We start from the raw sequence: 13,377 nt of genomic DNA, 5'->3' as shown, positions 1-13,377 counted from the left end.
TTGCTGAGCCGGTGCATGTGAGCCAACCTGCCCTTACGGTGCTCGCTGTTCGGCCTAATGTTCCAGAGCCTGCTGCCCAGCTCGACGACCCGGAGCCTGCTGCCCAACTTAACGACTCGGAGCCTGCTGCCCAGCTCGACAATCCAGAGCCTGCTGCCCAGCTCGACAACCTGGAGCCTGCTGCCCAGCTCGACGACCCAGAGCCTGCTGCCCAGCTCGATGACCCGGAGCCCGCTGTCTACTCTGATGTGCCCGCTTTCTGGTTTGATGTATCCGCTGCCCAGTCGAAAGTACCCGATGTCCAGCCTGACGTGCCCTCATCCGTTTTTTGGTGTGAGGCCATTAACTTTGGACAATTTCATTTAGTTGGAGCGTCCAGGGGCTGCTCCTTTGAGGGGGGGTACTGTCATGAAAAGGTTCACCCGTTGGTGGCGCTGTCGGTCTCTTGGATCACAGTACCAGTGTCCACCAGCAGATGTCTTCCAACACCCAGGAATAAGTGGACTCACCTGCTGGTGGCACTGTTGCATCCTTGGGCCGTAGTACCGATGTCCACCAACGGGTGTATTCCGGCAGTGTGGAGCAGACAGCACCTTCTGCGCTCAGGTGTAACGTGAGGGTAATTACTGCAGGCTGATAAATACCCGGCAAACACTCACATGCTTGCCTTGGTGTCTCTCCCTGCGCCCTGACCTTGCTGCCTGTTATTTTGACCTTGAGCCTGCATCTGTCCTGTCCTGACCTGACCTGACCTGATCTGATCCATTCCCTATCCCAAGCCTTTCCTGGACCTGTCCCTTCTGTTTCCTGATTACCTTGGATTCCTGCCCTACATCCTATCCATCCATCCTCTCCCTGTCCTGTTGGTTTCCCGTCACTAACCATCTGCTGATCTCCCGGGGTATGACCTCGGCCTGGCTTCTGTTTACGGTTCCGGTATCTCCCATTTTATTGTATATACTATTTTGTTGTTTGTGGGTCTTGTGGTTGGTTGTGCACTGTTATATTCACTTACTTGTCACTTATGTAAATAAACACCATTATTATTCACTTATATATGTTTCTGGTTTCCTCTGTGCAGTCCACAAAGTCTGGTTTACTAATTCTCTGACAGTATATTGTTCTCTCTTATTGGAAAAGTCTGTGAATAGGAAAGTCGGTGAACTGTTGAGAGATCCTTTGCACCTCCAACTAATACTGTTTAAGTTCCGGACTAGACCAGAAAATGTGAAGTAAGGTTCCCCCTTTTCTCTCGGCATCTCCAGCAATGATCGCATGCCTCCGGAAAGAATTTATATAGAGCCACCCAGGTGAGGATGTGAGGTACCAACGCATTAATAATTTGTAACTGGATTCCTGAGTACGCGTGCATATGGATGATTTCAGGGAAAGGTGAATGATGTTCTAACACTGGGCAGATGTAAAGGTTTTATTAAGATCCCTTTCCCATTTGCTAAGGTCTGGCAGAATATAATTGTCTGGAGTGATATTAGCAAGGCTTAAATCTTAGGAGGGTAAGGGGAAGAGTATCCTTGTCTTCTCAATATGATTAAAACATTGTCCGCTGACGTTGAATGTTCACCAGGGGTCCTAGGGTTCGAAAGTAGTGACGTAGCTGTAGTGCCTGCCAGAAATTTAACCCGTACTGACCACCTGACTGCACCAATGTGGAGATCGTGGGTCAGGTATAAGAGGTCAAAAAATGAGAAGCCTGAAAACAGTCCTTCTCGAGAAGGCAAGGAAACGGGCCAGGCGGAGTACCTGGAGGGAAGTTAGGGTTCCCTAAAATGGGGAACAGTGGTGATTGAGCGGAAGAAAGCTCAGGATTCCATCAAGCCATGAAGCCAACTCGGAGTGTGGGGCCTATAGTAGGATGCGTCTTAAGGGAAGTCTGTAAGGCTGAATAACACCATCGCACCCTACGCAGGGGAATGGGGCTGAACTGTTGCTCAATGGCTATCCAAAGCTTAAGATCTCCATGTCTACACCAGTCAATCACTCTGCCAAGGTGGGCAGCTTGGTAGTATTTAAACACATCCAAGACAGCTAATCCCAGGGGCGGATCCAGGGGGGGGGCAACGTGGCAATTGCCCCCTCCGAGAAATTTGTGACAGCTGAGACCAGTCAGCGGATGAGTTAGCGGGCGGGAGGCCAAGTGTGCCGGTTAACGAGGAGCAGGTGGGCCAGATGAGAGAGAGCCTGAGCGGGCTGCGGACGAGTGGGGGGGGTCGCCAGCCGTGTGTGCATGTAAACGAGCGGGCAGGTCGGCGCCGGCGGACGAGTGAGGGGGGGTCGCCAGCTGAGTATCCGGGCATGCAGGGCAGACAGTGAGTGAGGGGGCGGGCCGTTCCACAGGTGAGCGGAGAGACTGGCCAGTCAGTGAGCCGGCGGGCAGAGATCAGAGAGATGACATCATCTCTCACTGCCCGCCCTGCATCACTGCAGTTCCGCCCTCACTGTACAGCCGTGGGCAGCAGAGAGATTACATCATCTCTCTGCTGCCTGCCTTCACTCTGACAATCTGCACCTTAGCAGGCCAACCACAATGAGAAACATGTGGCAGGTGACGTGGCAAGTGTAATCCGCAATGTGTGGCAGGTGACGTGGCAAGTAACAATCAGCAACATGTGGCAAGTGTAATCTGCAATGTGTGGCAGGTGACGTGGCAAGTAACAACCAGCAACATGTGGCAGGTGACGTGGCAAGTAACAACCAGCAACATGTGGCAGGTGACGTGGCAAGTGTAATCCGCAATGTGTGGCAGGTGACGTGGCAAGTAACAATCAGCAACATGTGGCAGGTGACGTGGCAAGTGTAATCTGCAATGTGTGGCAGGTGACGTGGCAAGTAACAACCAGCAACATGTGGCAGGTGACGTGGCAAGTGTAATCCGCAATGTGTGGCAGGTGACGTGGCAAGTAACAATCAGCAACATGTGGCAGGTGACGTGGCAAGTAACAATCAGCAACATGTGGCAGGTGACGTGGCAAGTGTAATCCGCAATGTGTGGCAGGTGACGTGGCAAGTGACAATCAGCAGCATGTGGCAGGGGACCTGGCAAGTGACAATCAGTATCTGGTGGCAGGCAAGTGACAATCCGCAGCTTGTGGCAGGGACGTGGCAAGTGACAAGCTGCATCTGAAGGCAGGTCGACGTGGAAAGTGACACATTCGGGGCTCCCACAGATTCTGCATTATGGTGAGTTGAACCATTTCATTTTATATTAAAATGTAATAATATAAATAAAGCTCTTCAATCATCCTGACACCATAACAACCATGGTGCAATGATGATGAAAGCGCTAACACCAGCCACTGCCTCGATAAATTGCCTGCAAAAAAACATATTTTCTGGCAGTGCCCCTCCCGAGACTAGACTCTGGATCCGCCCCTGGCTAATCCGCCATAACATTTAGGCAGTATCAGAAGGCGTCTACAAAGCTTGGGTCATTTGTGAGCCCAGATAAACTTAGTAAAAAAGGGCAAAAGGGCATTGACATTTTATAGTTTTTATAATCGTGGACACCAATGTGCGTTTAATTGTAAGCAAAGTATACTTTCTACAGGAAATCACTTCATAGCATGAGAATCAACCATTCTTAACCAGGGTTCCTTGAAATCCTAGGGTTCCTCCAGAGATTGCTAGGGTTTTCTTGAGCAGTGAGTAACCTCTATCTCTTAGTCGCTGCAAGCCTTGATGATTTTTTTGGTCATTTTCTAGAGGGGCAGCATTCTCACTGATCATTTCTCCACTAATCAGTGATGTACAGGGGCATTCCTCCACTGACCACTACTGTATCAGGACATGTATACACCAATCCCTTAAGTGCAGGGTCGTTTCCCCACTGACCACCAATGCACAGGGACATTTTTCCCTGATTTTCAGATTTGGTCAACAAAAAGAGCACCCAGCCTGACGTGCCCTCATCCGTTGTTTGGTGTGAGGCCATTAACTTTGCACAATTTCATTGAGTTGGCGCGTCCGGAGGCCACTCCTTTGAGGGGGGGTACTGTCATGAAAAGAGACCTGTTGGTGGCACTGTCGGTCTCTCGGATCGCAGTACCAGTGTCCACCAGCGGATGTTTTCCAACACCCAGGACCTGTAATAAGAGGACTCACCTGCTAGTGGCACTGTTGTATCCTTGGGCCGTAGTACCGGTGTCGACAATGTGGAGCAGACAGCACCTTCTGCGCTCAGGTGTAATGTGAGGGCAGTTACTGCAGGCTGATAAATACCCGGCAAGCCCTCACATGCTTGCCTTGGTGTCTCTCTCTCCCTGCGCCCTGACCTTGCTGCCTGTTATTTTGACCTTGAGACTGCATCTGTCCTGTCCTGACCTGACCTGATCTGATCCAATCCAATCCCTGTCCCGAGCCCTTCCTGAACCTGTCCCTTCTGTTTCCTGATTACCTTGGATTCCTGCCCTACATACCATCCATCCATCCTCTCCCTGTCCTGTTGGTTTTTCATCCTTAACCATCTGCTGATCTCCCGGTGTATGACCTCGGCCTGGCTTCTGTTTACGGTTCTAGTACCTCCCATTTTATTGTATATACTATTTTGTTGTTTGTGGGTCTTGTGGTTGGTAGTTCACTGTTATATTCACTTACTTGTCACTTATGTAAATAAACACCATTATTATTCACTTATATACGTTTCTGGTTTCCTCTGTGCAGTCCACACAGTCTGGTTCACTAATTCTCTGACAGTACACCAAGGCCATCCCTACCAGACGTGGCTGCACTGAGGAATCACCCTGTTTTATTGGGTGCGTTAAGATGGATTTAAATGAAATTACCTATTATTCTCTGCTGGTGGAAGAGGATGGTAAATATTGCCACCGGATTTTAAAAGACTGGACCAGTGACCAGCTGACGGAAACGATCCGATCAGCTCATTCCCTAGTGGATCAGGGTTACATGTTATTTGAAGATGTTCAGCCCCTGATCCGGTTATGTGCAAAACCAGCCCTGTCATGCATTCCCGAAGGTAGTAACGATTTTTCTCCTCCCTTCAATTATGGTCAAGTTGAGTCTGTGGTATGGTTGTTAGAGGATGATCCAGACTTTTTTATGGAACGTTATTCTTGTTCCCAGCAGGTGTTTGATTGCATCCATACAGTGCAATCTCTGGTTAGTCAGGCTGTGTGTGAATCAATGTTTGTTCAACCTGTGTTACGGGCATGGTCAGATCTCCTCCTTTATTTAGCCAAGCCACAGCCACAACAACCCGGCCCTGCCTTTAATCATCTGCCTTCCCAAGAATCTTTTCCCCCGTCGCTCATGGCAACCTCAGCTACAGCCTAGTATACACAGCTTTTCACCAAGTACTATTACCCAGTCTCTACTCACTGCACCTATCCTGCTTTCAATCCACCTGCCTCTTTTCCTCCACCTGTAACAATCCCACAAAACCCTACTCCAGCCACTATTCCCTGGTCTTCCTTTTGCCCAGTTACGTCTTTTTCTTACAGCCCTGCAGCTACCAACAAAGCTGCAGTGGCTAAACCAAAAAAGAAACAAAAGTTTTTCCCAATTCACACAATCCTGCCAGTAAACCAACCTGCCTCCACACCAATCAACCTATTCCAGCCTGCGTTCATGCCAGTTGAACCTGATGACTCACCTAAATCTGCCAACCCAGTATCTGCTACCCAGTCTGACGTCCCAGTGCCTGTTACCCAGTCTGACATCCCAGTGCCTGTTACCCAGGCTGACGCCCCAGTGCCTTCTACCCAGTCTGACGCCCCAGGGCCTGCTACCCAGTCTGACGCCCCAGGGCCTGCTACCCAATCCGATGTTTCAGTACCTGCCGACCGGTCTGATGACCTTGTGTCCTTGTTCCAGCCTGAAGTTTCACTGCCAGTGTTCCAGTCTGATGTGCCCGCTTCCCAGCCTGAAATGCCTCTGTCTGCTGCCCAGCCTGATGTGCCACTGTCCGCTGCCCAGTCTGATGTGCCACTGTCCGCTGCCCAGCCTGATGTGTTCCTGCATGCTGCCCAGCCTGATGTGTTCCTTTCCGCTGCCCAGCCTGAAGTGTTCCTTTCCACTGCCCAGACTGATGTGTTCCTGTCTGCTGCCCAGCCTGATGTGCCAGTGTCTGCTACTCAGCCCTTTGTGCCAATGCCTGTGCCCGCTGTCCAGTTTGCAGTCCCAGTGCCTGCTGCTCAGCCTGACATCCCAGTGTCCATGTTTCAGTCTGATGCTCCAGTGACTACTGTCCAGTCCGATGTACCTGTTGTTCAGCCTGCTGTGCCAGTACCTGCTGTTTTGCCTGTTGTGCCAGCACCTGCTGTTCTGCCTGATGTGCCAGCGCCTGTGTCTGCTGCCCAGTCTGAAGTTCCAGTACCTGCTGCCCGGTCTGATGTCTCGGTGCCTGCTGTCCAGTCCGATGAGCCTGCCTTCCAGTCCCATGTGCCGCTTTCCAGTCCAATGTGCCGGCTTTCCAGTCTGATGTGCCCGCTTTTCAACCTGATGTGCCTGTTTTTCAGCCTGATGTGCCCGCCTTCCAGCCTGATGTCTCGGTGCTTGCTTTCCAGCCTGATGTCTCGTGCCTGCCTTCCAGACTGATGTGCCTGCCTTCCAGCCTGATGTGCCCGCCTTCCAGTCTGATGTGCCCGCTTTCCAGTCTGATGTGCCTGCCTTCCAGCCTGATGTCTCGGTGCTTGCCTTCCAGCCTGATGTCTTGGTGCCTGCCTTCCAGCTTGATGTCTCTGCTTCCCAGTCTGATGTGCTCGCTTCTCAGTCTGATGTGCCCGCTTTCCAGTCTGATATCCTGGTACCTGCATTCCAGCCTGATTCTCATTGCCTGCCTTCCAGCCTGATGTCTTGATATTGGTATCTCAGCCTGAAGTTTTGGTGCCCGTATCTCAGCCTGCTGAACCGGTGCCCATTACCCAGTCTGCTGAACCGGTGCCCATTACCCAGTCTGCTAAACCGGAGTCCGTCACTCGTCTTGTTAAGCCAGTACCCATTATTCAGCTTGCTGGACCAGTGCCCGGTGTCCAGCTCGCTGAGCCGGGGCCCGTTACCCAGCTTGCTGAGCTGGTGCCTGTGAGCCAGCCTTCCCTTACGGTGCTCCCTGTTCGGCCTAATGTTCCAGAGCCTGCTGCCCAACTCGACGACCCGGAGCCTGCTGCCCAGCTCGACGACCCAGAGCCTGCTGCCCAGCTCGACGACCCGGAGCCTGCTGCCCAGCTCGACGAACAGGAGTCTGCTGCCCAGCTCGACGACCCGGAGCCTGCTGCCCAGCTCGACAACCCGGAACCCGCTGCCTGCTCTGATGTGCCCACTGTCTGCTCTGATGTGCCCGCTGTCTGCTCTGATGTGCCCGCTGTCCGGTTTGACGTATCCGCTGCCCAGTCGAAAGTACCCGATGCCCAGCCTGACGTGCCCTCATCTGTTGTTTGGTGTGAGGCCATTAACTTTGGACAATTTCATTTAGTTGGAGCTTCTGAAGGCCGCTCTTTTGAGGGGGGTACTGTCATGAAAAGGTTCACCCGTTGGTGGCGCTGTCAGGCTCTTGGATCGCAGTACCAGTGTCCACCAGCAGGTGTCTTCCAACACACAGGACCTGTAATAAGAGGACTCACCTGCTGGTGGCACTGTTGCATCCTTGAGCCGTAGTACCGGTGTCCACCAACGGGTGTATTCCGGCAGTGTGGAGCAGTCAGCACCTTCTGCGCTCAGGTGTAACCTGAGGGCAATTACTGCAGGCTGATAAATACCAGGCAAACCCTCACATGCTTGCCTTGGTGTCTCTCTCTCTCTGGACCCTGACTTTACTGCCTGTTATTTTGACCTTGAGCCTGCATCTGTCCTGTCCTGTCCTGACCTGACCTGATCTGATCCAATCCCTATCCCAAGCCCTTCCTGGACCTGTCCCTTCTGTTTCCTGATTACCTTGGATTCCTGCCCTACATCCCATCCATCCATCCTCTCCCTGTCCTGTTGGTTTCCCGTCCTTAACCATCTGCTGATCTCCTGGTGTATGACCTTGCCCTGGCTTCTGTTTATGGTTCCGGTATCTCCCATTTTATTATATATACTATTTTGTTGTTTGTGGGTCTTGTGGTTGGTTGTGCACTGTTATATTCACTTACTTGTCACTTATGTAAATAAACACCGTTATTATTCACTTATATATGTTTCTGGTTTCCTCTGTGTAGTACACACAGTCTGGTTTACTAATTCTCTGACAGTATATTGTTCTCTCTTATTGGAAAGGTCTGTGAATAGGAAAGTCGGTGAATTGTTGAGAGATCCTTTGCACCTCCAACCAATACTGTTTAAGTTTCGGACAAAACCAGAAAATGTGAAGTAAGGTTCCCCCTTTTCTCTCGGCATCTCCAGCAATGATTGCATGTCTCCGGAAAGAATTTATATAGAGCCACCCAGGTGAGGATGTGAGGTACCAACGCATTAATAATTTGTAATTGGATTCCTCAGTACGCGTGCATATGAATGATTTCAGGGAAAGGTGAATGATGTTCTAACGCTGGGCAGATGTGAAGGTTTTATTAAGATCCCTTTCCCATTTGCTGAGGTCTGGCAGAATATAATCATCTGGAGGGATATTAGCAAGGCTTAAATCTTAGGAGGATACGGGGAAGAGGATCCTTGTCCTCTCAATATGATTAAAACATTGTCCGCTGACGTTGAATGTTCACTAGGGGTCCTAGGGTTCGAAAGTAGTGACGTAGCTGTAGTGCCTGCCAGAAATGTAACCCGTACTGACCACCTGACTGCACCAATGCAGAGATCGTGGGTCAGGTATAAGAGGTCAAAAAATGAGCAGCCTGAAAACAGTCCTTCTCAAGAAGGCAAGGAAACGGGCCAGGCGCAGTACCTGGAGGGAAGTTAGGGTTCCCTAAAATGGGGAACAGTGGTGATTGAGCGGAAGAAAGCTCAGGATTCCTACAAGCCATGAAGCCAACTTGGAGTGTGGGGCCTATAGTAGGATGCGTCTTAAGGGAAGTCTGTAGGGCTGAATAACACCACGGCACCCTACACAGGGGGATGGGGCTGAACTGTTGCTCAATGGCTATCCAAAGCTTAAGATCTCCATGTCTACTCCAGTCAATCACTCTGCCAAGGTGGGCAGCTTGGTAGTATTTAAACACATCCAAGACAGCGAATCCGCCATAACATTTAGGCAGTATTAGAAGGCGTCTACAAAGCTTGGGTCATTTGTGAGCCCAGATATACTTAGTAAAAAAGGGCATTGACATTTTATAGTTTTTATAATCGTGGACACCAATGTGCGTTTAATTGTAAGCAAGAGTATACTTTCTACAGGAAATCACTCCATAGCACGAGAATCAACCATTATTAACCAGGGTTTCTTGAAATCCTAGGGTTCCTCCAGAGATTGCTAGGGTTTTCTTGAGCAGTGAGTAACCTCTGTCTCTTAGTCGCTGCAAGCCTCGATGATTTTTTTAGCCATTTTCTAGAGGGGCAGCGTTCTCACATTTAAACACATCCAAGACAGCAAATCCGCCATAACATTTAGGCAGTATCAGAAGGCATCTACAAAGCTTGGGTCATTTGTGAGCCCAGATAAACTTAGTAAAAAAGGGCATTGACATTTTATAGTTTTTATAATCGTGGACACCAATGTGCGTTTAATTGTAAGCAAGAGTATACTTTCTACAGGAAATCACTCCATAGCATGAGAATCGACTATTCTTAACCAGGGTTCCTTGAAATCCTAGGGTTCCTCCAGAGATTGCTAGGGTTTTCTTGAGCAGTGAGTAACCTCTGTCTCTTAGTCGCTGCAAGCCTCGATGATTTTCTTAGCCATTTTCTAGAGGGGCAGCATTCTCACTGATCATTTCTCCACTAACCAGTGATGTACAGAGACATTCCTCCACTGACCACCAATGTATCGGGACATGTATACACCAATCACTTAAGTGCAGGGTCGTTTCCCACTGACCCACAATGCACATGGTAATTTTTAACTGATTTTCAAATTTGGTCAACAAAAAGAGCACCAGCTGGTTGTCTTATGAGTTTGTAAACAAAATGGAGACAACAGAAGATAAAAGCCAATGCATAGTTAAAAAGTTAGTCAGGTTGAAAAAAGACACAAGTCCATCAGGTTCAACCAGAAAAAATAAAATACAATCCCATATACACAAACCTTTACCCACAGTTTATCCATAGGAAGGTAACCCCCCCTCTCAGCAAAGCATGCTCCAATTTGCTACAGCAGGGGAAAAAATCCTTCCTGATCTCAGAGAGGCAATCAGATTTTCCCTGGATCAACTTTACCTATAAATGTTAGTACCCAGTTATATTGTGTACATTTAGGAAAGAATCCAGGCCTTTTAAAGCAATCTGAGCTTGCCAAAACCACTCTGTAGGGAGTCTATTTCACATTTTCACAGCTCTTACTGTGAAGAAACCTTTCCATATTTGGAGATGAGATCCTTTTTCCTCTACACGTAAAGTGTGTCCCTTGTCCTCTGTGAGGACCTTAAAGTGAATAAATCAACACCAAGTTCCCGATATGGACTACTTATGTATTTGTACATGTTGATCATATCCCCCCTTAATCTCCTCTTCTCAAAAGGGAATAGATTCAGTTCCTCTAATCTTTCCTCATAGCTGAACTCCTCCATGCCTCTTATCAGTTTGGTTGCCCTTCTCTGCACTTTCTCCAGTTCCTCGATGTCCTTTTTGAGATCTTGTGCCCAAACCTGAACTGCATATTCCAGATGAGGTCTTACTAATGATTTGTACAGGGGCAAAATTATATCTCTATCTCTCTGAGTCCATACCGCTCTTAATACATGAAAGGACATTGCTCGCTTTGAAAACCGCAGCTTGGCATTGCATGCTATTATTGAGTTTATGATCTACCAAAACCCCCAGATCCTTTTCCACCATTGATTTCCCCAGTTGTACACTACCCCTACTATGTATGATGTATGCATATTCTTAGCCCCCAAATGCATAACTTTACATTTATCAACATTAAACCTCATTTGCCACTTAGTTGCCCAATTAAACAGTGCATTAAGGTCGGCTTGTAAATTGGAGACATCCTGTAAGAACTTTATTCTACTGCATAGCTTAGTGTCATCTGCAAAGACAGTAATGTTACTTTAATACCAGACCCTATATCATTTATAAAGGTATTAAAAAGTAAGGGTCCCAGCACTGAACCTTGGGGTCACCACTTATAACCTTAGACCATTCCGAGTACAATTCATTAACCACTACTCTCTGAATTCTGTCTTTTAGCCAGTTTTCTATCTATTTACAAATTGATCTTTCCAAGCCTGTAGACTTTACCTTACACATGAGTGGTGTGGGGGGAACTGTATCGAACGCTTTAGCAAAATCCAAGTATACCATGTCCAAAGCCACTCCTCTGTCCAAGGTTTTACTTACCTCCTCATAAAAAGAAATCAGGTTTGTTTGACAACTTCTGTCTTTCATGAATCCATGCTGTCTGTTCTTCAGTTAACTCTCAGTTCCCCGTGACAATGTACACCCTCATTGTAACTTGCATTGAGGAGGGAAGCGCTGAGCCTTGTCCACATCCACCTGTCCAGCGTTTTCCACTACCATTCCCCAGTAGCATAGTGGGCTCCGCCATGCCCCCTTCGCAGGCTCCACACGTGCTCTTAACTCGTCTCTTGAACCATCTCACCTCTGTGTAGGATGGAAAACTCTGTGATGTGGATCCACTCCTATAACTATAGCAGACAGACCACTAGCGTGAGGAGCTGTGATAACACCTCCCTCGCTTCTAAGATAAGATAAGAGATAAGATAAGATTTATTGTCATTGTAGAAAACAAATTCACAATGAAATTACATTTCTACTCCACACATTATTCATACATCACAATTATCAACCATGCATTTACCACGCAGGATTTAATTATACCAAAAAATAAATATATAAAAATGTCCCCATATTATAAAAGTATAAATATAAAAGTATAAAAAGTGTCCTTGTATTAAAAAGTAAACAAAACAATAAAATAAGACTATGTGACCTCTTTCATTTCATTCCTACACTGATAGTCTTAATAGCCCTGGGAATGCTCTCTTTAAATCTATTTGTTTTAATCACCCTAAAACGTCTCCCAGATGGAAATAATTCAAAGAAATGACAACCAGGATGAGTCGGGTCTCTCACTTTTTTTTCCTGCTCTACAAAGGCAACGAGTCCCGTATATTTCTTCTAGAGAAACAAGTTCACACCCTACAATTTTCTGCACTGTTCGAACCACTCTCTTTAGAGCATTTTTATCTGCCTGCGTACAACTAGGATACCAAACTAGAATACAATATGTTTTCCCTGTGTTTAGGATCAGGTTATTCGCTGTATACCATTCCACTATCCTATCAACCTCTCTCTTGTATTGCTCCTCATCATCTCAGTGATACAAACGATTATGGTAGTGTCATCGGCAAACTTAACTATAATATAATAGTCTCATAATAGGGGGTGCAATCATATGTGTACAGTGCATAGAGAAAGGGACTTAACACACAAGTGCTCCAGTACTTATTTCTCGCTTGGAATAAATAAACGTATCCAATTTGTCCACCTGTGAGCGATGGACCAAAAAATCCCTTTTCCCTTATAGTAATTAAACACTCATAGGTGGGTGTGCCACTATGCAAGTCAGCTGCTGCTGAGTGATTGAGTGATTCCTCCGAGGGAATGGATTAGGAGCTCCAGGCCGCGTGTCAGGTGGCGAGTGAGCTGGTGTGCGGAGGTGTATAGCACAGCACTAGCTCAAAGCGGCTTCAGAAGGATTCAGCGTTCCGGCTCTTCTGTTCTAAGTATCTGTTCTAAATATCCAGCATTAGCGCATCCAGTATCAGCGCTGCTGATCTTTTCACATGCTGTGCTCTCGGAGGGGTTGTTGGTCGGACCGGGAGCCCATAGTCAGCCCGCAGACAGATAGCCCAGCAGGTAGTCCATCTCCCTTCTCCCTGCTCTCCCTACACGGATCGTACACGGATTGCACAGGCTGCATGAACTTTGCATGAACTTTCCATACTACCTAGCCTTCCTAGCCATCCTCGTTCCTCCTCTCACACTCTTGATCCTTAGTATACGGAGGGCTGTTGAACTGAGCTGTTCTTCACCAAACATCGCCTAAATCCTTGCATCCTTGCATCTTTGCATCCCTGTATCAAGGAGGTACAGGTAAGGTGGACAAGGTGGACTAGGAGGAGATATTTGATAATTGTTATTTGATGTTATTGGAGTATACAGAGATATTCAGGAAGCCCTTACCTAACTACATTCTTATTGATCTAACTGATTGATCCAACTGATCTAATTGACCTACCTGCTGAGGCTCTAACCCATCTAACCCATCTGTTGGCTACAGAGACATGCTGT

At 47.9% G+C, this 13,377-nt stretch overlaps 1 protein-coding gene across 1 annotated transcript in view; it reads right to left on the bottom strand.

The window, feature by feature from the left end:
• LOC141105744 (pancreatic lipase-related protein 2-like) overlaps window positions 1–11,692 on the bottom strand; it is a 165,537-nt gene extending 153,845 nt beyond the window's left edge. The window contains exon 1 of the mRNA XM_073595825.1: window positions 11,401–11,692. Coding sequence (XP_073451926.1) covers window positions 11,401–11,448 — 48 coding nt within the window. The 5' untranslated portion in view covers window positions 11,449–11,692. The remainder of the gene's footprint in view (window positions 1–11,400) is intronic.
• Window positions 11,693–13,377: the final 1,685 nt, after the last annotated feature.

This window comes from Aquarana catesbeiana, linkage group LG08 (genome assembly GCF_042186555.1).
Source record: "Aquarana catesbeiana isolate 2022-GZ linkage group LG08, ASM4218655v1, whole genome shotgun sequence".
NCBI lineage: Eukaryota > Metazoa > Chordata > Amphibia > Anura > Ranidae > Aquarana > Aquarana catesbeiana.
The sequence above is the reverse complement of the archived record's forward strand: the minus strand, read 5'-3'. Positions and strand labels throughout refer to the sequence as shown.